Source organism: Manis pentadactyla, chromosome 5 (assembly GCF_030020395.1).
Source record: "Manis pentadactyla isolate mManPen7 chromosome 5, mManPen7.hap1, whole genome shotgun sequence".
Taxonomy (NCBI): domain Eukaryota; kingdom Metazoa; phylum Chordata; class Mammalia; order Pholidota; family Manidae; genus Manis; species Manis pentadactyla.
In genome coordinates, this window is record NC_080023.1 from 16,203,546 (window position 1) to 16,228,211 (window position 24,666).

The 24,666-nt window shown below is 39.3% G+C and overlaps 1 protein-coding gene across 2 annotated transcripts in view; it reads right to left on the bottom strand.

Moving 5' to 3' along the window:
* KCNIP4 (potassium voltage-gated channel interacting protein 4) overlaps positions 1–24,666 on the bottom strand; it is a 548,447-nt gene that overhangs the window by 237,496 nt on the left and 286,285 nt on the right. The window contains exon 1 of one of the 2 annotated variants that reach the window (XM_036921017.2): positions 17,976–18,372. The exons of the other annotated variant lie outside the window; for it this stretch is intronic. Coding sequence (XP_036776912.1) covers positions 17,976–18,087 — 112 coding nt within the window. The 5' untranslated portion in view covers positions 18,088–18,372. Of the gene's footprint in view, positions 1–17,975; positions 18,373–24,666 lie in introns of those variants that run through there. 2 annotated transcript variants of the gene reach the window in all.

The following is a 24,666-nucleotide window of genomic DNA, read 5'->3' on the forward strand; positions in this document are numbered from 1 at the left end:
GGACAGAGTTTGAATGCCCCCTTGTCCCAAATTAGAGTTTCTTCCATAAACCTCTATTTATCTTTTTCTAAAATGTTTTCTAAGGGATCAAAAGTATTTGTAAGCATACATATACCCTGCAGAATTCTAAAAGTGGATATGGTTGGCCAGGTTTGTATTAAATGACTTTCTTCAGAAACACTTTGACAAAATTAGGTACAGCCTGGGAAGCAATAAAGAAGCTGCTCCTTCTCATTCCCTGAAAACTCCATTAGCTGGCCTCTCTTGTGTTCTGGCAATGGACACTTGGAGCTGGTTCCTGCTTTGCCTCTGTGCACCTGTCTGGAAGCAAATGATCCTGAAAAGATTCTGCCATATACACAGGGACATGTGCAGGGAATGGGGATCCTTGCAAAGCAGTCTCGTCATCCTCAGAAGGACCGTTTACAGCAGGGGCCACAGCCCATTGAAAAGCTAACTAAAATGTATTCAATTCAACTAATACTGAGCACCTACAATGTTCTGGGGCTGTTTTAGGGGCTAGGAATCCAGCAGTGAATCACCCAGGGGCAAAAAGCAACAAAGCAGACCTTAAGCAAAATAAAGGCTATTGGGAGGAAATGATGTGCTATGGGAATTAATAAAACAGAAAAGGGGGTCACGTGGTCCTGAAAGAAAGGGAAGGAAGCAGGCAGATTTATATGAGAGGATTGGGGAATGCCCATGGAGATTTTGGTGATTTTTGATCATGTGTGCATGTTGGTGTCTCCAAGCCCCCAATTCATATATTAAAGTCCTAATCCCAGTATGATGCTATTTGGAGGTGGGGCCTTTGGGAAGTAAATAGATCATGAGTGCGGAGCCCTCATGAATGAGATTAGTGCCCTTATAAGACAAAGCCAGAGAGCTAGCTAAGTTTTTCTTCACCATGTGAGGATACAATGAGAAGTTGGTGGCTGGCAAATTGGAAGGAGACTTTCACCAGAAAGCAACCCTACTGGGACCCTGATCTTGGACTTCCAGCCTCCAGACTGTGAGAAATAAATGTTTGCTCTTTAAGTCACCCAGTCTGTGGTAATTTGTTACAGCAGCCTGAATGGACTATGTCCGTGTACTTGAAGCATATAGATCAAAGAGCCTTTACGTTTTTGAGATAGATTCTGTTCTTTGGTGTAACTTGTTTCATGGGAAGACAACATTCTTAAACATTGATTTATGTGACAAATTGTGAATACTGAGGAATATTTTCATTGTTTTTCTGCTGTATAGATAGATATGAATTTCTCAAAAAAGAGCACCACCCCAAAAATAAAATAGAATTTAAGAATTCATTAAAAAAATAACTTTTTATTTATGAGCTTTACAATGATAATTCCTAAGGCAAATCATAAAATATGAAATAAAAAATTAGATCTATGTTTGGGAGTATGTATTTAATAAATAAAGGGAATGTTTAAAACAATCTCCAGTGGTGCAGAGAAAACATTCTAAACCAAAAATCTACTCAACTTTGTTAGCCTCCATATTCTATTACATATCACTCCAAATCCTCTTATGTGCATAATGTCCCAATTTCTGAGAGTTTGAAAGACGCTTATGATCTTGAGAAATGAAAACTCTGATCTCCAGTGAAAAATGAAAGAGTCCCAAAACTCATCAGAGGGAACAACTGAAACTATTCTTGGCAATGAACAAATAGTGTACATTTGCAACATACACTGAGTTTTTTAAAAAATGGAAATTGATTTAGATAACTCAGATTCCCATTAGTGTTTCATAAACTTAAGTTGCCTTGCAATCACCTGGGTGCTTGTTAAAAATGCAAAGAACTGCTGGCTTCACTCCCAAGATGCAAATTTGAAAATAGAACCAGGGAATCTGCAGGAGAATCAGGTGCCCTGGAGATGCAGAACCCAGGGGGCCCCAGACAGAAAACAATGGTCCCTGGAATGCAATGAAAAGAAACAAAAATCCACTCCTTTATAAGGAAATACTAGTGCACTGTATACATAACCCATGGATACTTCCATGCTTTTTCATTAGAAGTGGATTTATAGTTAACAACCCATGTGTGCTTTAACTCATAAAACTAGCATCTTCTATTTAAAGTTGATCACCAGGTTGGTATTAGGAAAGGCACCTTTTCCCCATCCTTTGGTTTCCATGACAACACATATTCCCTAAATCATCCTGGTATCACTTGACCCTCACTTCCTCCCTCCTTATGGAGGAATGACTTGTCTGGTGAATTTAGGAAGGATGACTTTGGGCTCTGCTCAACTCCTCCATTTTGGCCTTTTGAGGGCAAACTGCCCATAAGGAGCAGGATTCTCCTCTGCTCTTCCAAGCCTAAATCTCCCCTGGGAAGCACCATCCTTCCCAGACCTGGACTGGAGGTTCCATCCAGGCATCACCTGTGACTGAGAGGCCAACTCTGCCTAATTCTACAGCCAGTCAGCAGGTCCATGCGGGTCTCACGCTGGGCTGCAGACTCTTACCTGGTTTCTATCATTAACAGACAACTTTTTGTCTTCCACCTCCTACTCCTTTGTCTTAGTCCTTATTCGTTCAGAAAAAGGTGGAGGTAAAAGGGGATGCTGTTTACCTGGCTCCCTTCAAATCTCTGATGTTCAGCAGAAGAGCTCTTGTTAGATATCCAAGTAGACATCGGAATAGCAATACTGGTCATTGATATCCAAACACTGAAACCAGCAAACCAGGTTTGTTCCACTTTATTTAACAACAAGCTTAAAAAGTTTTATTCCTTTTATCATTTTGTTCATTCAAGAGTAAACAAAGAGGAACTAGCAGTGAAAATTCATGCTATCTAAATTACATGTTGAAATGTTGGGATAAAGAAACATTTATAGAGAGTGATACCAGGATGTATAACTAACTTGCAGTCTCAGCTTTCAGACATCTACCCAAATCTCTAAAGTGTCACTCAGTTCAGCTCGTAAAATTGGGGCACAAATGACATGGGAACACATAGAGTGATTTATACACCAAAAAATTATATGCCATTATTGATGATCATTTTTCTTATGAATTAGTATTTCTACCATTCAGTCATTGGTTTTTCTCACCCAGAAAATCATGTAACTCCACTATATATATTTCTTCAAATTAAACAACAATGATGTATTGGTGAAATCCTTCATGCACTAGGAAAGGTGCTGTATGTGCTATGGATAATGAAAAGACATTAGTGCATGCTTCCTGTGCTCAAGAAGTTTTCTCTTAAGAGAAGAGATGCAAAATGATACACAACAGGAACAAAGTGAAAAGAGAACGGGAGAGGGGATTTTGTGCAGTCACAGTCACAAAGCAAGAGGAGCTTAAAGAAATAAAAGAGGAATAGGCTTGATTTTAAAGATAGCTTAGACTCAGATGGGTGGAAGAGAACAGGCAGGTAACTTCAGGGGAGACAAACACCTGAGGAAAGGCAGACAGGAACAAGCATGGGGTGAGGGCCAGAGCAGTCTGGCAGGTTCATTTCCTGCCCTCTGGTAAACCACTCATGAAGCATTGTTCTGTTTCTTTAAGGTTAAAAAGGGTGCACACCAACCTCACAGGTATGGCTTTGGGTACAAATGTGGCAAAAGTATAGCTTTTAAAAGTCTCTTTGGAAGCCAAAAAAATGGCTTTGCAATTTGTTACACTCTTAGTATAAATACGATTGAATATACATTATTGTACAGTACTACAGAACTACCAATTGAGCTTTATGTCACAGAGTCTATAGCTATTTTACATGCACACACACACACACACACACACACACACACACAAATAAGGTTCTCAGCCCTTAGATCTTAGGACAACCCAAATGAAGGCCTGTTGCTGTTTTACGTAAGACAAGCTAGAGTTTTTAAAAAATGAAACAACTTGTACAAACCACTTCTCTTGTAAATAGTGGCACAAGAATTCCCACCTACTTCAGCTTACACTCATGACACTGTGCGGAGTCCACCTCTGGCTACATTGCCCACTGATGGAGGTGAAAATCAGATGCTCCCATGAAGTTAGACACATACCCCAGCCATGGTTAAAATACGTGGTTCAAATATTCCATCAACCTGATAAAATCATTCTTTATCATCTATATAATTATTAGCAAAAAAAGCTATTGCTCTGGCAACATTGAAAGAAAGTGCACTTCAGCCTGAAGCTCAGCAGGATCATTTTTTAGGCAATAACTAATTGAGTGCTCTGGACTTCTCTTTTCTGATGACTCCCCTCAGCTACTCAGGGTTAAGATTCCATCACAAAAGCTACCCTGATTTATTTGTTAGACCATTTGATGCTCACTACATTTATTCTCAAGCAGTAATGTTGTGAATATTGACTGTGCTAAGTGCTTTGTTGATACCATGGAAATAAACATTTCCCTTACTTAGAAATACCTAATTTTCTTAGGTTTTGAAAGAAAAACAACTAATATGGAGTAATTGGTGATGAGATAAGACAGGTCCAAGTCCAATGTCAAGGACCCTAACCCTTACCTACAGAGTAAGACTTATTTATCATTATGTTAGAAAATCTTTGGGGAACATTATTTTGATTAGGAGGTATATTAAATAAATATTCTTTAGTAGCATGTAGATTCAGGAGAAAGAGGAAATCTTGTATTCATTCACTGTAGTTCAAGACAAATTTTAAATATATCTATTTAATCAAAGAGAAGATGGAGAGGAGATGTAGTAAGTTTAACTTTCAACCCTCTACTTAGTATCTGCCATAGATAAGTATTAAGTGTGACTACAGCCAGCACTCATTCATATGTAGGAGAAGGGGCAAGGAGATGCAAAGCAAGGGAAGAATAGTCAGAGTTAGTCTATTCCTATACTAAACCCCTGCTTACATCTGGGATTGGCATCAGACCAATACTCTTAGTATTAGATAATATAGATTCCATATGTGCTTGATACATTAGCAGACTTTCTGGGCTGACTATGCAAAGCATAAACCAAGCCCAAGAGTAAAGAACATTCTCCGTAAGAGAATACTACCACTGACACCATTTTATAATGAAATAAATGAAAGTTCTGTAAAAAATAGTCAATCACAGTATAGCTGTCATGGCACAAGGTCGAAAGCGACCCCACCAGTTAAAAAATGTCCCTTCTTTCCCAGCTCAGAAAATTGATTGAAAGGAGCCGACAGATTTTCTTTAAATAATTGTTCCAGGATTTAAATTGTTCCCTAAAGAGCAGACATATGCAAGTCCCTTTGGAGCATGGTAGGGTAAAAAGATTTGTTTTATGGAAATATTTCTCCATTTACCTTAAGCAGCCATTAGCAATAATAGTTCCTATTATTATAAAATGTGTATATTTGAAATATATTAGTTAGATAGGTCAACCCTAAACTTTAAAAAGATTTTGGAACAATAGAGTTTCTTCGCTGGTTTTGCATTTTCCCTCGAATACACAAATAAAATGCTAAGCCTGTGTTAGTTTTATTGTTGATGAATTGTAGAAGAGATATGCAATAATACTAAAGCCGGCTTACTATTTTGAACATTCTATTTTTAGTCTAAAATCTTGTTACAGACACAGAACTTTCCTGCAAATTTTTAATGAGGTACATTTTCTAAAAGCGTTTTAGCTATACAACCACCTATTATCATGAAGGAATGCATCTGGCTAATTCCCTCTCTGTATCCTTGAACATTTACAATAACAGGAAGGAGTTAAGCCTGCTTCTCACAGGTGATGTTTAGAAGCCTCGGTTAATTTCTTCTTCAATGCACCAGTGATATTTTGGCATTGCTGAATATAGTGGAGATGTGGAATTTGGGTATTTGCTCAGGTGTCTCAATCTTCTAATTATTTTATAGTTATCCATATTGCCCTGTAATCAGTTTAAATGTGGAGTTATATCACCAAGTTATCTCACTGCTGACAGCTCTTCAATATTCTCTAAGTTTCTGCAACCAAGTCATCGACAACCATGAGTTTACTGACAGATAAAGTCACATATGTACTTAATTTTATTCAAATGAGTGTCTGGGAAAGTACTTGACCCCAAATATCCTATCTTGATTTTACTAATCCAGGGACCTTAGAGTATTTTTTCATATATCATAGAGATTTAGAAAAAAGGCAACTCTTTCAAGGAAGGTTAGAATGGAATAATACATGAACTCTAGGTTCTGAAGTCTGTAGTTGTTTCCAATTCGGCTGTTTAGTGGCTTGTACACTGGACAAGTTACTTAGCAGCTTCTATGAACAAATTTCCTCCTCTATAAAAGTGGTTATAGCAAATACCTATGGACTGTGTGATATATGGCAAAACCCAGCCTAGTATAAGTTGCAACACAAAATAGTCAGAATCGGTATAAGGAAATTTATGTGTTTGGCAGTTCAGTGTTTGGGATCCTTTCTACTGGTAGTTATGGAAGAGGAGAGACTTAAGACTCTTAAGAGAAATTCTGAGTTACAATACAGTTTGTGCCTTTTCCCAAAATTATTCTATGTCTCAAAGTCACTCTGAAATTTTGAAGACTTATGAAGTTGGCATTATGGTAATCTCCACCCAGTGAGCAAGGAAACTGAGGTTCAGAAGTTTGATGACTTGTATAAGATCCACAGTTAGCTTGTTTCAGAAGCAGGATTTGACTTATGTCTGTCTGTCTTTGATCAGTGTCTCCTAGCCTCAGTGTTTTTATGCCTCTACAATCAGGTCTACTATTAATTCACAAAGGGACCCTGTGTACCTTGTTACTTTATCATGACCTAAACACAAGGGAGTTTAACTGGATGGATTTCATATTATTCTACTCAAAATATCTGTTCTTGGTTTCAGACTTTGTCACATAAACAAAGTGCACCACACTTTTACTTGAGATGAACGTACCTCTAAAAAGTGGCATTACTCTCCCTCCATGCTATTTAAATTCATTTAAGTGAAATGCATATATTAGTAGGGCTCAGGAAATATTTACTTGAATATGTAAAACAATGATTTTATGCATGCGAGTTTTCCTCCTAAATCCATACAGACCCGGGAATTACTTCATCTGGTATAAGATTACGTCATTTATTCTCTTTCAGTAATTAATCTGCTGTCTTCTAAGTACCAGTCTTGATGGTTGAGATGGGTGTGATGATAGAGGAAAAAGAGAGTGCATCTCATAAACAGAGTGCATCCTGATTCACAGAGGGCACAAAAGGAAGAGAGAACATTTCCAAGCTATGATGGGAATTTCATGTCTGCACAAAATTAAGATTCCTAAAGTTGGTTTAAAAGTCACTAACAGTCCAGCCTTGTGACACAGATTCTTAACATTGAGCTTGCCAATATGGTCTTTAGTGTCCACCTTCAAAATGTCCCCTAACCAACAGCACATAGTGGTGGTGTAGTGGGCACAAACCAGTGGGCACATGTACACCACACAGGGGCAGGTGCATTTTTTCCCTTCAGAAAGCAATTCAACCTTACATCTACATCAAAAGACTTGAAACAGTTCATTTTCTTGTCCCATTAGTTCTTTTTCTAAGACCCTATCCTAACAACATTATTCTAAATACATAAGCAACTTCACAGACAGAGATTTTCTTACAGAATTTTTTAAATGCTGGAAAAATGCAAAAAACTTAAAAGTCCTAAAATCAGAATAAATAAATTACAGCATACACATTTATAGACTATAATGCAGGCATTCAAGAATTTATGAAGTATCTGTAATCTAATATAAAAATCCTTATGCTCTAATTTTGAATTTAAACCTATGCAATATTTTAGAACAGTATTATAATTAAGTTTAAAGGAACAAGTCTATGTATTGAAAAACTGAAAGTAAATAAATAAAAATATTACCATTGGTTATCCTTTGAATGGTGGGATTGGAGTATAACCATCATATTTCTTCCTTTTTCCATACTTACAAACTTGCCATAATGACTATTTCTTCCTTTTGTAATGGAGAAACATACCCTTTCCCAACAATTAGTTTTGGTTTCCAATGATTTCCAATGCTGTAATGTTTTTACACTTAAATTCAGTTTTGTTATTTATGAAAATATGCATATAAAAGGCTTACAAATTGTGTTTGATTATACTTCCATCCAACGGTTCACAACATGGGGGGAGGGGGTTTTGCCTGTCTTCTTATCCCTGGGACATTCGGCAGCCCCTAGAGGCACTTTTGGTTGTCACAATTCAGGGAAAAGTTTCAGGCATGTGGTAGGTAGGGGCCTGGGAGCTGCCGATCCTTTAATGCAGAGGACAGCACCCACAACAGAATTATTGAGCTCAAAATATCAGGGATGCCAAGGTTGAGAAATTTTACCTAAAAAAAGTGCTTAAAAATCCTATTAGTCCAAGACTGTCATGGAAACTCCATAAAATGTACTCCTGGGACCTCTGAATAAACTTTTCTGTCCATTATCTACCCTTCCATCCCACAAGTCACTGAGGGTACAGAGATGAGTATGCTGCCTATATGGTGCTTGAAGCTTAGCAAAAGAGAAGGATGTAGAAATCAAGAGTTAATGTAGTTTGAAGTGCTAAGATAGAGTGCTTTAGGATCATAGAAATGGGCCCTTAATCCAGCTAGGTTCAAGGAAGGCTTTCTGGAAAGATGTCTCTGAGCTGAGCATAAAGAATGAAAAGGAGTTAATCAGATGAAGAGAGATGGGATTTTTATTCTGAAAAGAAAGCACATTCATAGTACCAGCAAGGGCATGAAGCAGGAAACAGCCTGCAGTGCTCAGGAAGTAATGAGCTTGGTAGCACGGGAACATAAAATGGGCACAGGAGAGGGAGGGGAGAGGCAGAGAGGTCTCAGGGCCGGTTTCATTTTCAGTTTGAGGAAATCAAGAAATGCTTCCCAGAGAAGGAATATTAACCAAGAGTTATGGCATTGAGGAGAAGAGGGCATTTGGGGGGAAAGAACAGTGTATGCAAAAGCTGGAAACAAGAATTGCTCAGGGGAACTTGAGTGTTGTGGTGCTGGAACATGAAACAGGGAGGAGGGAGGAAAAGGAGGGAGAAATGACCAGGGATGAGCTGGACAGGCCGGCGCTGCTCTGATCCTGGCCCTTTGTATCATCGGCAAAGAATATGGAGATTGTATCCTGCAGGTGACACAGGATAATCTTGAGCATGAGCTCAGTTCCCCATGTTTGAAAAGATTTCCCTTGTGAGAATGAATAGGAAGACAGATGGGAAGAGAGAGGGATGGCGATGGTGTTAAGACGAGACAAGTGTATTGCCGCGGAGATAGTCCATCGCGCATGCAGGCGGGAAACCCACTGATGAGTACTTGTTGGGCCTTCATGATGCACTTTGTACTGCTCTGAGCGCTGTGGAAATACAAGAAAAGTTCCCTCTGTGCTGAGGTGGAGAGGTCCTTTCTCTCTTTCTGAGGAGATAACGAATTAACACAAAATAAGTAATTTGGAGTACAGTGCATGAAGGTTTATTATTATTGTGTCATGTTGTAGGACATACATCAGGACTGATTAAATTCAGTTTAGGGAGGAAGGTGGTATCAGAGAGAGAGTAGGTTTTCAATCTGGACTGAAACAGGGAAGGTATGGGTGGCATTTGGGTAAGAGAAGTCACCAGGGGAGAGAAAGGGATGACGTGTAAATCAGGACTTGGAGACTGGGATCAGCAGGAGATGTCCTTGAAAATGTGAAACTGGGTTTCATCAACTGTCAGTAGTTTCCAAGGACATGTGATGCTGAGGGTTAAAAGTGTCACTCAGATTCAGCTCAAAGGTCACCTCTGTGAGTCCTTTCTGATGCTTCTAAATAGGGCTGGTCAGGCTCTTCTTTATGTTCCCCTAATCCTTGCATAGATATGAGACCAGGGAAACTTACTAAAACAATTTGTTTGTATGTCCATTTGTATGCAAACCCCTCTTAGCCAAAACTATGCTTTTAAGTTCCCAATTACTAGCACAGTGTCTATTATACAGATCACATTAAAAGACCCTTTTTTTTCATGGATGGAATGAATGACCACGTTTAGTAATATATAATGATTGTGAAGAACCAAGACAGCAATGATACTAATGCAAAAAGTAATACTCAATATTTGTTGAGCTCTATGTGCCAGGAACTGTGCTGACCAGAATTCTAACAAATATCATTTAAGTTACTTCTCAAATAATCTGAGGAAATAGATACTGTAATTCTGCCCCATTTTACACATGCAAGAACTAAGGTTCAGGGTCCAAGACTAGTAAAAAGCAGAGCTGTAAATTGACTTCAGGTCTGCTGCATCTCAAAGAAAATGATCTTAACCACTATTCCTGACTTTTTCATTTTCAAGAGAATCCAGATGTAAGGTGATTTTATTTTAAAAACATTTGTTGATTCAGTGTATTTGTTCTAGGCCCCAAAGACTCAATGTAACACGATACTCTGAGGACCAGTTTAATTTGAAAAGTTGAAATGTGTCAACAAATCCCAGTAGATAAGGGCTTATAAACTCAATGCAAAGGGCATAATGCCACCTGTCCAAGAGGAAATGAAACCTAAAATGAAAATCAGTGAGACAGGGTGACCCAAACTGTCCAGCCCCATCATTGATACATGTGTGACAAAATCATGTGTATAGCTTAATTTATATAACTACCTTAGAAATGTGAAATAAGGGGAAGGGAAGATATTTTATTGCATAAACACTGATATGCTAATTCAAATCATTTGCTAATTTGGCAGATAATTTCACCAATCCAAACAGAGGGACTAGACTCCCATCCATTCAATGAAATGGAGGGCTCAGAAAATCTAGATGAGTTTCCAAAAAGCAATGTACCTCACCAACCTAAAGTGCCCTCTCAGTGGTTGCCTTTATTGCCAGCTCTAGAACAGGGGTTGGCAAATTACAAAAACAGACCAAATCTATCCTGCTGCCTGTTTTTATATGACCTGCAAGATAAACATTTTACATTTACGATGGTTGAAAAAGAAAAAGAAAAAGATAATATTGTGACACATAAAAATTGTATGAAACTCAATTTTCCATGTCCATGTGCACAAAGCCTAAAATATTTACTACAGAACAAACTAGCTGACCACTGGTCTAGAATAAAGTTCAGCACGTGCCAAAGAATTCAGCAGTTCTCAAAGTGTGGCCCCTGGACCAGCTGTATCAGCCTAAAGTGAGACATCATTAGAAATGCACATTCTAGGACCCTGACCTAGATCTATTGAACCAAAAACTTTTAGGGTAGAGCCCAGCAATCTATGCTGTAACAAGTAACCTAGGTGATTCTGATATACACTAAAGTTTGAGAACCCAATGGTGTAACTCAAGTAATTTGAACAATGTTATCTTATCCCAACATAATTAAAAGAAAGGCATTTATTGGCTCCTATTTTTATTCCAGGCACTGAGCTAAAGATTTCATTTACATTTTTGTAGTTCGTACAACAATCTTGAAAGGTTGGGTTTATTATCCTCATTTTACAGAAAAGATAATTCAAGGTAAAGAAAGTAAAACAATGTGTTTAAAGTTACTGAACAGGATTTAAACTCAGGTCTGCCTGCTAATATAACCTATACACCTGCCCCTTGCTTCACCCTGTTCCTCATGTGTGAGGAGAAGGCAGCCTCCGACATCCTCAGGTAGCTTCCCTGGTGTATCAGTGAGGCTTTGGCATTCTCTTGTTGAATATAAACAATTTCACAGAATATTAACATTAGACGAGAACATTCTGTACCTACGATTCATCAAGACAAAAACAAGACCACTCTATAATCATATATGAGATGAGGCAAAAACATGAACTTAGTTTAAACCACAAAAACAACTAAATATCCCCCATCCTCACTAATGCAGCTGCTTCTTTACCAGTTGCAGCTGTAGCCTCTATCTAGTCTTCACTGCTTTATTATTAAGATTTATTAAGATACCAAATCATAGATTACCATGGCTTCTTGACTCCATCCAATCCCGAGCAAAGCCCAGCTTCTGGAATCATAATCCCCCAGCACAAACTCAAATCCCAGCAGTACTTTCTAACACCCTGTTCCTGAGCACCCCACATTCTCCACAGCATGTTCCCCCTCTCTGCAAAGAGAAGCCACATTGCTCAACCATGGGTGAGTTCCTGGTGACCTTTGGCTAGAGGTCATTGAAATGTACACCCCCTTGACCCTCATCTCTCCTCCCCATTAAGATTCCAGCTCTCTGCTCCCAGCTGGGGTGGAAATGGGTTCCCAAACTAAGCAAAACTGAAATAATAGTCCCCACACATAATCAGTACCAAGCACATTGCCAGGTCCAGAGAAGACAGTTGGTGTCTTAAATGGATTAACGGCCTTTTCATAACCAACCTTATTACAAACAATGACTTCAGGAAACTGCCTTTCTTTTTGAAATTACAGGTTTAGTTCCTATTTTTAACTTTTAGTTTCTATGTGTCAGTCTTTTGATCCCTTAACTTGTCAGGTTGCAAATGTCACCATCTTCATGCAGCCTTCCCTGAAATCTTCCAGCTCTTCTTCTTGAGTTTTCTAAAGCCGTGGCTCCCTGTCATCAGACATGTTTTACTTTTGGATTAGTTATTCATGAGCTGTTTGGAATTTAATCAATATGAAAATTTCTTAAGGATGCTAAAATGCCTTTTTGTTCTCCAGTCCCCTTCACACAGTAGGTGCTTACTACATATTTGTTCAATTTCACTTGTAAATCTAAGTTTTATTTTTAATTTTTTTCCAGGTACAAAATTGAAAGGGCTACTTTCCCAGCCATACCCAAACCCATCTCAGGAGGGCTTCTCACATGACTACTGGATTTCTCATTTGGAATTATTTTCCCCTGGCCATGGGGTTCTAAGAACAGCTGCTCCAGCTGCCTTTATATGTGGGTATCTCTACTTTGCAGGTGATATGAGATCTCACTAACAGGAAAAAAAAGAGTAAAAAAATCATAACCAACTAATCAACAGTTTCCATCCTACTCGGGAAACTTGAAAGAGGCACTGGAAGGGCCTCAATCATGTAGCATAAACAGAAATGCTCTGACACTGTTACAGTATGGGAATAAATGATGCCCACATCTTAATTTCTTGTTATACCACATATTGTCCTAGACCACCCAGTGCCCTGCAAGTAGAACTTGCATAAGCACCTTTCTGGCATATGAATTGGATAAACTTCTCTTCAACTATAAAAACCCAGCTTAGAAGTCACCTCCTCCATGGAGTCATCTCTGATCACTTCTATTTCTTCCACTTGGATTTCATTACTTCCCTTTCTTCTGTATCTTGTATTGATCTGTCTGCCATAATGTATTGCATTTTCTTTGTTTATATTCTCCATCTCTTTAAACAACTGAGAGATCCTTAAGAATAGTGACTATCATCTTGGTATACAGAGCCTATCCAAGCGCCTGACATATTTTAGACAGTTGAGAAATATTTTTAGAAGTAAGCTGTTGCTGAAACAAACAGCAAAGTAATGACAATTGAGGCAGGGTACACAGCAGCTCATTATATTATTCTCTATACTTTGTTTTGTGTATAAAATTTTCCAAAATAAAAAGTTCAGACCAATTGAAGACCTAGGAAGATGTCAGATATGCCTATCAGCATTCTTAAGTTCCCACCATAAATGCAGCTACTATATCTCTATGACCTCTGTGTGTTTCACATGTCTTTGCTTTTTCTCATAAGAAAGATACTTAAAGCCAAGCAATGTTGCCTTGAAATAAAATACATTCATGCTCTTTCAGAACAGGTACAGGACAAGGATATTATATGCAACAAAAATTTCTAGAAAAAAACAAAATAATTCACATTAACTATTTTATGGAGAAGGAAATCTATAGATTTTTGCCCTTGTTGTCTCTTTCCAAAATTACTGCAGAAGCATAATCGGTATCTCTGCTTCCCCTCTCTTATGTCTGGACTCATCCTGACCTACTCCAGGACTGACCCAGGCTAACCCTGGTGTGCCATATTGCTCATTTGTTTCCCCAAAGTTGAAGACTTTGACTCAATGTCTTTTAGTTGGTTAAAGAATAAGTACACACTCTCAGCACTGAACTCCCAGTGTTCTTGTCAGCCACATCTCCATTTCAACATTCTGACACCTGTGTGCTACAAGCCATTGCCCTTATCCATGAATATCACTTCCTGTCAGTGCATAAGGCCATGGCTCAAACTCTTTACTTAGTCTGGAATATTCTCCTACTCTCCAATATATGAAGTCCTTCTCACACAGAAAAATCCTATACAACTGTTTTTCCTCCATGAAGCCTTTTCTTGAGATCTTTCCAGAATGTCCCACTCCATCTGTTCTTCTATAGACCATTTCTTGTCTTATAGACAGCATTTATTCTCTTCTGTCTTGTTTGGTAGTTTCCCTTACTAGAATGTAAGCTTACTGAGGGAATATTCCTTTAATGTTGACCTTTCACTTCCCCAGCCTCTCAGTCAATGCCTAATAGAGGCACTGCACACATTTAAAATTCAATAAGACATAGACTACATGCTAATCTACGAAATGATGAGATTAATCTCATGAGTGTCCATCCTTGTTCCCCTCATTAGTGAGCAGATACGTGTAAAACTTCAAATCATTACATTAAAAATCCCAGTAGTCATTTTAATCCTCTTTATAAATTGCTTTTGTTTCCTAAACCTTGAATTTCAACTGAAAGGGAATTGTTTTTTAAAATAGGGCTTTGTTGAAATTGGAATCTAATTTAGGTGGGAGCAGAAATGTTTCTCTTTACCCTTTCCTTTCCATGGCTAATTGTCACTAGCCATTTAGATGATAACACTAAGATGGTATTGCTTTATCCCAACACTAATACAGATCCTCTCATTAAAATAGAAAATACTCCACAGTGACACCAGTGAAGAATCATTGCCTCCTCAAAATAGCATAAAAGCTCAGTGTTGCCTAAAAGAAGCTCTGGGCTCTACTCTGGGCCTCATGTTCACTTCCCCACCAAAAATAATAGCTAATTCCCTGGCCTTATTCTGGGCCTTATTTTCTAGGTGGTGCAGCCTCAGTGAAAAAATTTAGCAATCTACATTGGGCTAGACCTTTTTGACTTTTTATTCATTTGCAGGTAGCAAGGACAAAGGACCTGACAGTCTAATATTTTGTGGCTGCAGCTACCATTTTTGTTTTCATTCTTCTACTTGACTAGTGATCAAAAAGACTAAATTCTTTTTCTGCTTGGATGCTGTCACAGACAGGAGGCCTGGACCAGAATTGTTATGAACTTACTGGGTCTTACTGTTGCATTTTCTCACTGTTGGACTAAACATACATTGTCATTAAATGTCAGTCACAAATGGTCAAAGTTCAGTGCAGGTCTTAGAGGGAAAGGGCCCGGAAGACCACTTGGCTTCCTTTTGCTCCAATTCTGCCTCTGATCTATGACACAGTTGGCAATCTGGTTTAGCTCACTTAAGTGTCATGTCTGGGCCCCACACTTGGGTTGGGGTCAAAGCCTTGCAGACATCATGTGGCTATTGTATAATCTTACTTCTTATGAATATATTTCTCTCAGATATATCACAGGGTGTTAGTGAACAGTTCAGGACAAGATTCAGAAATTCAGGAAACTTCCCACCTATGTTTTCCTTAATTCTCTTACTTAATATTTGGGAAGAGGAATAAATGAAAAGTATTTTGTAGTAGGCAAAACATTGTATAGGATTCAGAAGTCCTTGGTTTTGGTGCCTGTTTCTTCCCCCAGTTAGTTTTAGCTTCTGATAAACCAGTAAACCTCTCTGGGTTGCAGTTGTTTCCTGTGTAAAATAAGACAGTTGAGCTATATCAGCATTTTCTAACATGTACTTCAGAACAAAAAATGATTGACTTGTCAAGTAAATATGGGTTAATTCTCATGTATGGTAGCAACCTGCATTCTTGTATTTCAGCACAATCAAGGCTTATTATTGAAACTTACTGAATCCAAAGTTTCCCCAACTTATTGGACTTTTACATAGTATCTATAAATATATAGGCACATCATCTATCTATCTATATCTATATCTATATCTATCTATATCTATATATTATATCTATCTATATATGTGTGTGTACATAAATAAAGATTCAAATATGCATATAGATATTAGTTGGAGATGAGTATGGATATCCACACTAAGAGAAATATTTTAGACTATCTCAAAATTCTATAATTCTAGTTGGGAGAATCAGATTAACAATTCTACTGTTCATATTGTTGGAATTCAAATGTGAAGTTTCCAAATCTTCAACTTCAAGTGACATAAAACAGAGCTTAAAGAGTAAAAGCTAAGCCATCTGCAGAGGTCTTAAATTTGGGACCTTTGACTTTAAATACATTATCAACAGAAAACAACTGTGAGCTACCTCACAGCCCCGTGAAAGCTGACTTGACATAGGTATCTATCTATGGTGATTCTCCTTTAGCAACTGCTCCATCTGGCTATGAAACCAAGCCACCTTGAGTATACTGCACTGAACTTGGGAGTTATGGCTCAACCACACTCAAAGAACAAAGACTAACACGATGGCAAAATGAAACAAAAGCCCATTATTCTCATTAGAGTAATTGAAATTATCTGCACTTTATTAGGACATCAACATTAGCACATTGAGGCAGAAATCTCAATGTAAAGCAAGACTGCTGTGTAGCATTTGGAGAAGTTTGTCTATGCATTGTTTTTCTTCCAGAGGTTAAATAAAATTGCTGTGTGATATGTGAAGAGGAAGAAAATTATTTCTGAGGTTTTATTTCATCCCACTGTAATATTATTCTCTGTGTGCCTAAGCAGAACTTGCCACGAGGGAAAATACTTAAAAGAAAGATGAAAATTACATGAAAACTTATGTTCTTGTACAGCTCTTAATAGTTAGAAACCAATGAACCCACTTTGTAGAAAAAAAGACTTTCTGAAGAAAAAATTCAATGACCGCTATTAACATATTAACAGAAACAACCTGTATACAGGATGTAGTTCACAACGATGTCATTTTAGTTATCAGGTCTTAGCTCCTGAAGTTAGAAAGATTAAAAGCACAGTAGGCTTAAGTATTTCCATCACCTTCCAAGATTGCACACAATGTAAGAAGTGAATATTCATAAATAACTCGCAATAAAAGATGATTTCTTATCTGGAAGGAATATTAGCAAGTATCTCAGAACTCCATTCTTGCACTTGAGAAGAAAGGAAAGCTAGAATTGACATCAAATGATTGAGGTTTAAATGATTCAAAGTGTGTTATTTCAACAGAAAATGTATTTCATGAAAAGAAATGTTTGTGAGTGTATATATATATATATACACACACAGGTACATATTCAAACTGTTAAAGCAAAGTTAATCAACCTTTTTTTTCCTCTCCCATCTTCAAATAATAAAATTGATTTGGGCAGTAAAATTTTTATGAGATGAATATCAGTTTTATTGGTTGCAACAGTGCTGTCCTGTGCATAGGGGTTCCCACTGGAGTCATATAAGCAAAGGGTCTCCTTGGGAAATGTAAATGAAACACTTTTGCAAATTAAGTGTTCAAAGCACATTTTTAAAGGCACCCATTAACTCAGTTTTAGCCTCAAAGCTTACATATTGTATATCATAATCAACAACCCAGCTCCATCCCCGCACCTTCTAACTAATCAGGCGCACACGGATATTTCCCTCGCAAATCAGGGTACTCCTCCAGAGGATGGAGTCGCTAATGACATTAAGGCGTCATAGCCAACATGAACCTGACAACCTGGATCACCACCCACAGAAGGGATTCCTAAATTCCCATCTTGGAAATATATTTAACCCACAACATCAGCCTAAACTCAAATAGGTCTCCAGTAGAAAGATACGGCACAATACCCCTTCCCCTCCCAACGTCTAATATCTGAGTAAACAGAAATGAACTGTCCAGGGCTAGGTTGCTCCATGACAAGCATGCATATTTCAAAACTTTTACTGTGGGTCTTAAGCCTTGTCAACTTCTACAGGGCTGTACCGAGTTCTAAACCAGACCTGAGCAAAGGCACAGAGTGGGAGCGACCACTTTACCTTCCGAAAAATCAATCAGTCCCAGCAAATGAAGCAGCTTCAGAGATGCACATATAATCACAACAATACCCACTGTTTGCAGTCCTTCCGACTCCCACTCGAGAGTCAACATTCTTCAAGCTGGCAGAGCATCCCAGCCTCTGGACCCCTTTGGAGCGGAGAGAGTTAATGAGAGAATCCGAACACTATCTGGCTGGGAACAAAGACGCGCGGAGGGCAAGAGTGAGCAGCCAGTGGCAACTGGACGCAGCAGAGCAGCGGCCCCCCGGGGTGAGCACCGGCCGGGGCTGCAGGCCAGCCTCTCATGCTGATGCTGGCATTGGCCTGGTGGGGTCCCCCGGCCACAGCGAGCCGGCCTCGGGTCTCCGCGCTGCAGCCCGCGAGGACTTGGGCTTCAGAGCTGCGAGGGACGCATCTGTCGGAGAACGGGAGACTTCGCTGTGTCGGTGGCGAGCAGGGACACTCCCAGAAAACTTGCCCTGGAGAGCACGGGCGCGCCAGGCGCTGACGCCGCGCCGCCAGCGCGCAGGTTCGCTGCCGGGGAAGCTGGCGGACGTCCCCATCTGCCCCAGCAGCCGACCTCTCCTCGCAGAGCTTGCGCTGCCAGACAGCACAGCCCCTCTCAGGATGCTAGGGAAGAAACCCGTCTCGGCGGCTGGCGCCTATAGCCCCTTTCAGAAAAACCCCTGTGGGAGAAAAGTGCAGGAGCTAAAGATGCAGGATTCGGCGGCTTTGCGGAGCGGGAGCATCCAAACCGCCTCCCACCTGCCGCTCCACCGGGGCTGTCCGGTCCCCGCTGGCACATGGAGAACATGATTAGGGACACTGACTGAATGCTTGTATTTACAATCACGGATGGCTGGAGGGTGGGGCAGAGCACACGCTGTAAGAACACCGATGTTCAGTAGCTGCCCCCTGGAGTGTGAGTATCACTATCCTTTCAACCTTGGCTTCAGCCTGTCCTAAAGCAAACTTTCACAAACTTCCCTGATGAGAAGAAGCACCTCGAGTGCTTGTTAGAAACACTCTTGTGGAGAGTCCAATTCAGAGGATTCTGGAGTTTGTGTTCTTAAACAAGAAGCTTGGTGATTCTTACCATGAGGGAAGCATGGGTCACTCTGTCCCAAAGGATCCCGTGGGGTGTTCTATTCCAAGCAGCCTAGGCAGCTCTGTGGGCCGTGGACTCTGGGCTGTGCCCGCACCACCCTGGCTTCATCTTTCTGCCAGTTAGCACCACTCTGCTAAGCCCAGCCCAATAGTGCCGGTGAAGAGAAGTAACTGGGACCAGTATGTACAGGAGTTTTTATCCCCTGGAACTCAAGATGAAACACAAAGCCTTATGAATAATATCTTAGATGCTGCGGAGCATTTCCTGGTTCTGCTACTTCCTTGCTGTGTGATTTTCTGCAAGACACTCAACCTCTCTCTAAAAACAGTTCATAGTCTGTGAAGTAGAATTATAGTACTTTATTTAAAGTTCTCCATTTCCAGGATATCAGGACAATTAAGTATGGTTGTAATAATAAACATTTACTGATCACTTACTACATGTTTATCAATAGTATAGTGGCTTATAACAATTAACTCATCCCACAATTCTGTGTGGTAGGTATTATGGTTCTCTTCATTTTATAAGTGAGGAAACTGAAACATAAGAGTTTAACTTACTTGTCAAAGCTGTGGTGGGCTCAGCGCTTGGTAGGCAATAGGCATTCATTCATTCTCTTATTCATTAACATGTATTAAGCCGCTACTATAAGCTATGAATGGTACATGAATGATAAAATGGCAAATAATGTTTAACCTATCCTTTGGGGTTGTAAGTTTAAAAAGGGAGACAGGCATGCATTCAAATAAATGCCTAGCACTTGAAGAGATGTCTCTATGGGGTACAGTGGGAAAACAAGAAGGAAAAGTCAGATCCACCTGAGGAAAGAGAGGGTGGTAACAGGTAAGAAACTTTTAGAAGGGTTTATCATTAATAAAGGCAGTTCTCATCATTAATAAAAGTCATACATCATACATAGACTTTGGGGTAGAAAGATGGGGGTTAAATCCTGGTTCTATTATTTGTGTGCTGTGTGACCTTGGGGAATCCACGTCATCTCTGAGCTTCAGTGTTCTAAGTTCAAGATGGAAATGAGACTGCCTCTGTCTCATGGTTGGTGTGAGTTAACTGAGACTGTGAAGAGGGGAGCCCAGGCCCTGCTCAGCATTGGTAGCTGTGGGATTATGACAGAGAGGCCAACTGTTCAGAGGCTCTGCTAAGACCTAGATGGATGAAATGACTGCTCTTCCCTGGCCCTTTCCCCCTCCCTGCTCCTAGGTCTGGTTTCAGTCTTCTCCCCACGAAGATTTCTTGATCACTCCAGCCTGCAGGGCTGGTTTTCTTCTCTGAGCACCAGGAATACACTTGGGCCACCAAGTTGGCTCTTATAACAGCGCTTTTCATTTTGGATAATATGTCTACAGGAGCGATCCTTTAATCTATCTACTAGCCACCTGCCCACCTAAATGTCTTGTTTTCAGTTGTGCCAGCAAGGCAGTGAGGGGGAAGCAGTTCTCAGTAGTTGATGGGGAAGAAAAGTTTTAAGCAACCATTCTCTGAAATTCCTGCTAACATTTGACAATAGGACATCAAAAGTTTCCTAAAAAGGTTACAGAAGTTAATTAGGTCAAGTTAACTGTAACTGTCTCTTTGAAACCTTCACAATTTCCTACTATAGTAAAAAAAAAGCTAAGATGTAGAGAGGTGACATGATTTGACCAAAGTCACACTTCCAGAAAGCTACCAATCCAGAATTTAAGCATTGCTTTATCTGGCTCCCAAGTTCATTCTCCCTTTATACTCCTCAGCAGACTTCAGCAACTATTTGTCAATTCGTCTCTTGATTTATAGAGTTAGGCAAAATATTTTTAAATTGTCACATTTCATTTTCCAGTGAAGAAATCTCTGCTATCCTTGAAATTCACAGAAAGATGAACGGATACGATTTTACTGATTTCAAGCAGAACTTCCCTGGAGGGCAATGGCGTTCCCAGTCTAGGATCCACCAGCTGAGTCTTGGTGGCCCAGGTCTTCCTGTCCACATTAGCTACCTTGGCCATTTGGTGGTCTGAGCTCTTCCTGTTAGCTCAAGATACACCAAGAATGCCAGGGGCTTTTCCACATAGACCCCCACAGCAGGAGTTTGTGAAGTGACAGTGACATCAGTGAGCTTCATGCCTCATCTGAGAAGTCTAGGGAAATCAGGGACATTTGGGGAAAAGTGTTTGGCAGGGGCATCTTGAGGAAGGAGAGTTGGCTACAAATTGTTTAAAATAGTAACTCGTGATGATGGCTCTATCATTTATTGTTTATCCCCAACCTAATTTGTTATATTAAAATATGCACTGACTTTCTCTACTCATTCCCAGGCTCACCCCTTTCCTTATGTTTACTAGGATATCCAGCAAAGGTCTGTCTTCCATACCAAAGGAAAGGAATTTCAGAGGAATAAACTAACATTTCCTGCTGACTTACTCTAAGCCAGGCACCACACTATGTCCTTGACATGTATACATTAATTTAATTTTATCCCAAACCAGTGAGTTGGGCATTATTATCTCTACCTCAAAACAGAAAAGTTAAAAGCGAGCGTTATTGAAATTAAATTACTTTCACAAAGTAATCTTCAATAAGGGGCACAATTATGATTTATATCTGATTACTCCCCAAATAATAGTTGCTAAAATTTATGGAAAACACCTGAGTGTTAAGCACTAAAGTCTTTACATATATTAACTAATTCAATTCCTTCACAGTTCCCTGAGTTTTATATTATTACTCCAGTTTTAAAAAGAAAGCTCAGGCTTTAAAAGGTTAAACAATTTGCCTGAGGCCTCATATCTAGGTCTTGGCAGAGTTGGGATTTAAACTTGGATATCCTGGGTCCCAGATTCTACACCCTTCATCACTCACCACCCTTCTCTCTGAGCCGTGTTGGAAGGTTGTTTGTTAGAGTCTCTGAAAGGGGCTATGAAAGGGAAATATTGCCAGAAACTCTTAGGAAAGTAAAGACACACTCCCACATGTCATTCTCTAGCCAGATGATCACTCTCAGAAAGGGAGAGAGTCAGTGAGTTAGACTTTTCACTTTTCTTGCACACATCCACTGTGATCCTTTAAATAACCTCACATGGGATGATTTGCTTAAAATCTGAAACTGATCATTTCCTACTCTTTCTTGTAACTTCAGTTTGAATTTCACCAGGTGATGTTCCTGGGTATCAAATGTTCCTTATACTATTGACATTGTATAAATACAAAAATAAATGTAGTTTTTTAGTTAGATTCACTTACATACATATTGTCTCTCTAAAAATATGAATAGAATGACAATGCATGCAGGTATTACTTAAGTTACATTTAAATTTAAGATTATTAATTTATATTTGTATAAACCTTTAGAGAGCAAATACTCCCATCATTTTATTTTATGAAGGCTTAAAAGTGAGGTGCAGAGAGCAGAATTGACTTGTTCAAGGTCAAAGGATTTGGGAAGTAGACAAAATTGGCTTGAATCCCCTAGCTCTTTATGATGTCTGAAATTTTTAGCTACGGGGGAAACAAGACAATACACTGAGAAGTTAAAAAAGTAATCACTTATTAAAGAAAAATGTTCTACTCTTAGGCAACAGAAATTAAGAGAAGCTATACATCACTGTGGCTGGCATCATCTAGAAGGTTCCATTGAAGACAGAAGTTTATACAGGTTTTAAAAATGAGTGAGAAGCAGAATGACTTTCCTGGGAACAGAAATGGGCACACACTAAGGCAGAATTCACAATAGCGTCACAGCTGGATTTCTCCAGGGCAGGAGAAAATTGTCAGAAGAGGCCTCTTAACACAGGGATTTAAGGACCAGGTTGATGTTCTTTGTGTGTGGCCCTTCCTGTCTCTTCTAATTTTAAGATTTTCTCACCAAAATGATGAAAGCTATTCACCTGCTGGTGCCTTCTGTTCTACCTCCAACCCTCCTGTCCTCCCCAAAGTATATCACATCCCTCCACCTTGGGGTTTCTCAACTGCTTGGAAAGATCCCTGAATGGTCTCCAGACAAGCTTTCACTCAACATGACAGGACTCAGGCTACTCCATTTAGCTGCAGGACTCCTTCTGAAAGGTTAGTAAGTGTGTCTGGAATGGATTTCTGTAAAATATGTATGTGTGTCCATTAAACAATCAAGCATCCAAGGTTCTGGTTTAAGTGCCTACTGAATCCACAAGACAGGATGGTGGGGGTGGTGGAGACTTTCCACCTTAAGAAACATTCAGCAATACTGCACTAATGTATCTTGAAAATAGTTCTCATGTATTTTATGAACAAAGATTGGACAATATGTCACGTTCATATAAACAAATTAACAGATATTTTTAAATGCATTTGGAAAATGAATTTTCCAAATAAGAATATAATCTCTTCCTATGATTTATGACATTTTTAAATGATCTGATATTCTTTTTCTGGACTTTCTGGCCTAAACTGAGGGGTTCCTGCAGTTACCAATTTAAGACAGCATACATCTTTGGCTCTCATGATACAGAACTTTTCTTGTGTTCTCTCTGTGAAAGCGTTTGCTACATACCACTACAAGAGGCTGGCTTTAGGGCAGTGATTTCCAAGCATAGTAATGATGGTTATCCTTTGCTTTATTATATTTTAATTAGGATTGCAATATTATTGGACATCTACCTTGTGAAAGTTAATGCTCTTTACATAAACTATCTCACTGAATCATTACAACATCCCAATAGGAGAGGTGATATTGTGAATCCCATTTTACAGGTGAGGATACTGAAACACAAAAGCTTAAGTAACTTGCCCAAGATTATGAAAGGAATCAGAATATGCTACTGCAAAATATGCCACTTTGGCATAAGGATTACGTTGAGCTAAAGGCAATTGAGAATCAGCACATACAAGACTTCGTAGTCCGCCTCTCTTATCTGCCTAAGAGCAGAGCATAAATTTCCCTTTGTGAAGCTACACCTCTCTCCTGTTCCAGGAATCAGGGAGCAACTCTTACCACCAGAGATGGAGAGTTGGCGACAAGAGGAGCCAGCCTAAACAAACCTAAGCAAAATAAGCCTTATCCTGTATTAGATTCCTCCATATGTTTCCTAGACACCTCCCCACAAGAAACCCAAACTTCCTCTCTTTTGTTAAAATGATATGTTAACCCTGGTGTCTCACTTCTTCCTTGAGTTTCACGTCTTTTCTGTGAACTTCATGCACATAAATATTATTAAAAGTGTTATGCCTTTTCTCCTGTTACTCTGTCTTTTGACAACCTAATTTGCAGGCCCTTAAGTACTAAACTTAAGAGGATAGAGGGAATCCTTTCTGAGAATTACCTGCTAGAAGTCAATGGAGTTGGGATTTAACATCAGGTATTATCACTCAAGAGCCAGTGTTCTTACATCCATGGAGAAGGACACAGAAAGATCACTATTTCTGCTTTGTTTTGTTTTTATTGTGGCTCCACTGAACAAAGAGAAATGAGATTTAAACAACAAATGGCTTCTAGGAAGGTGGCATATGGTATGGCCTTAACCTCATACTGAAATGTAAATATTCAGTATCAAGTTCTTTCCTGGAAGCAAGATAGAGCAAAGAAAAGAGAAATGAGATAAGGGAAGGGGCACAGGA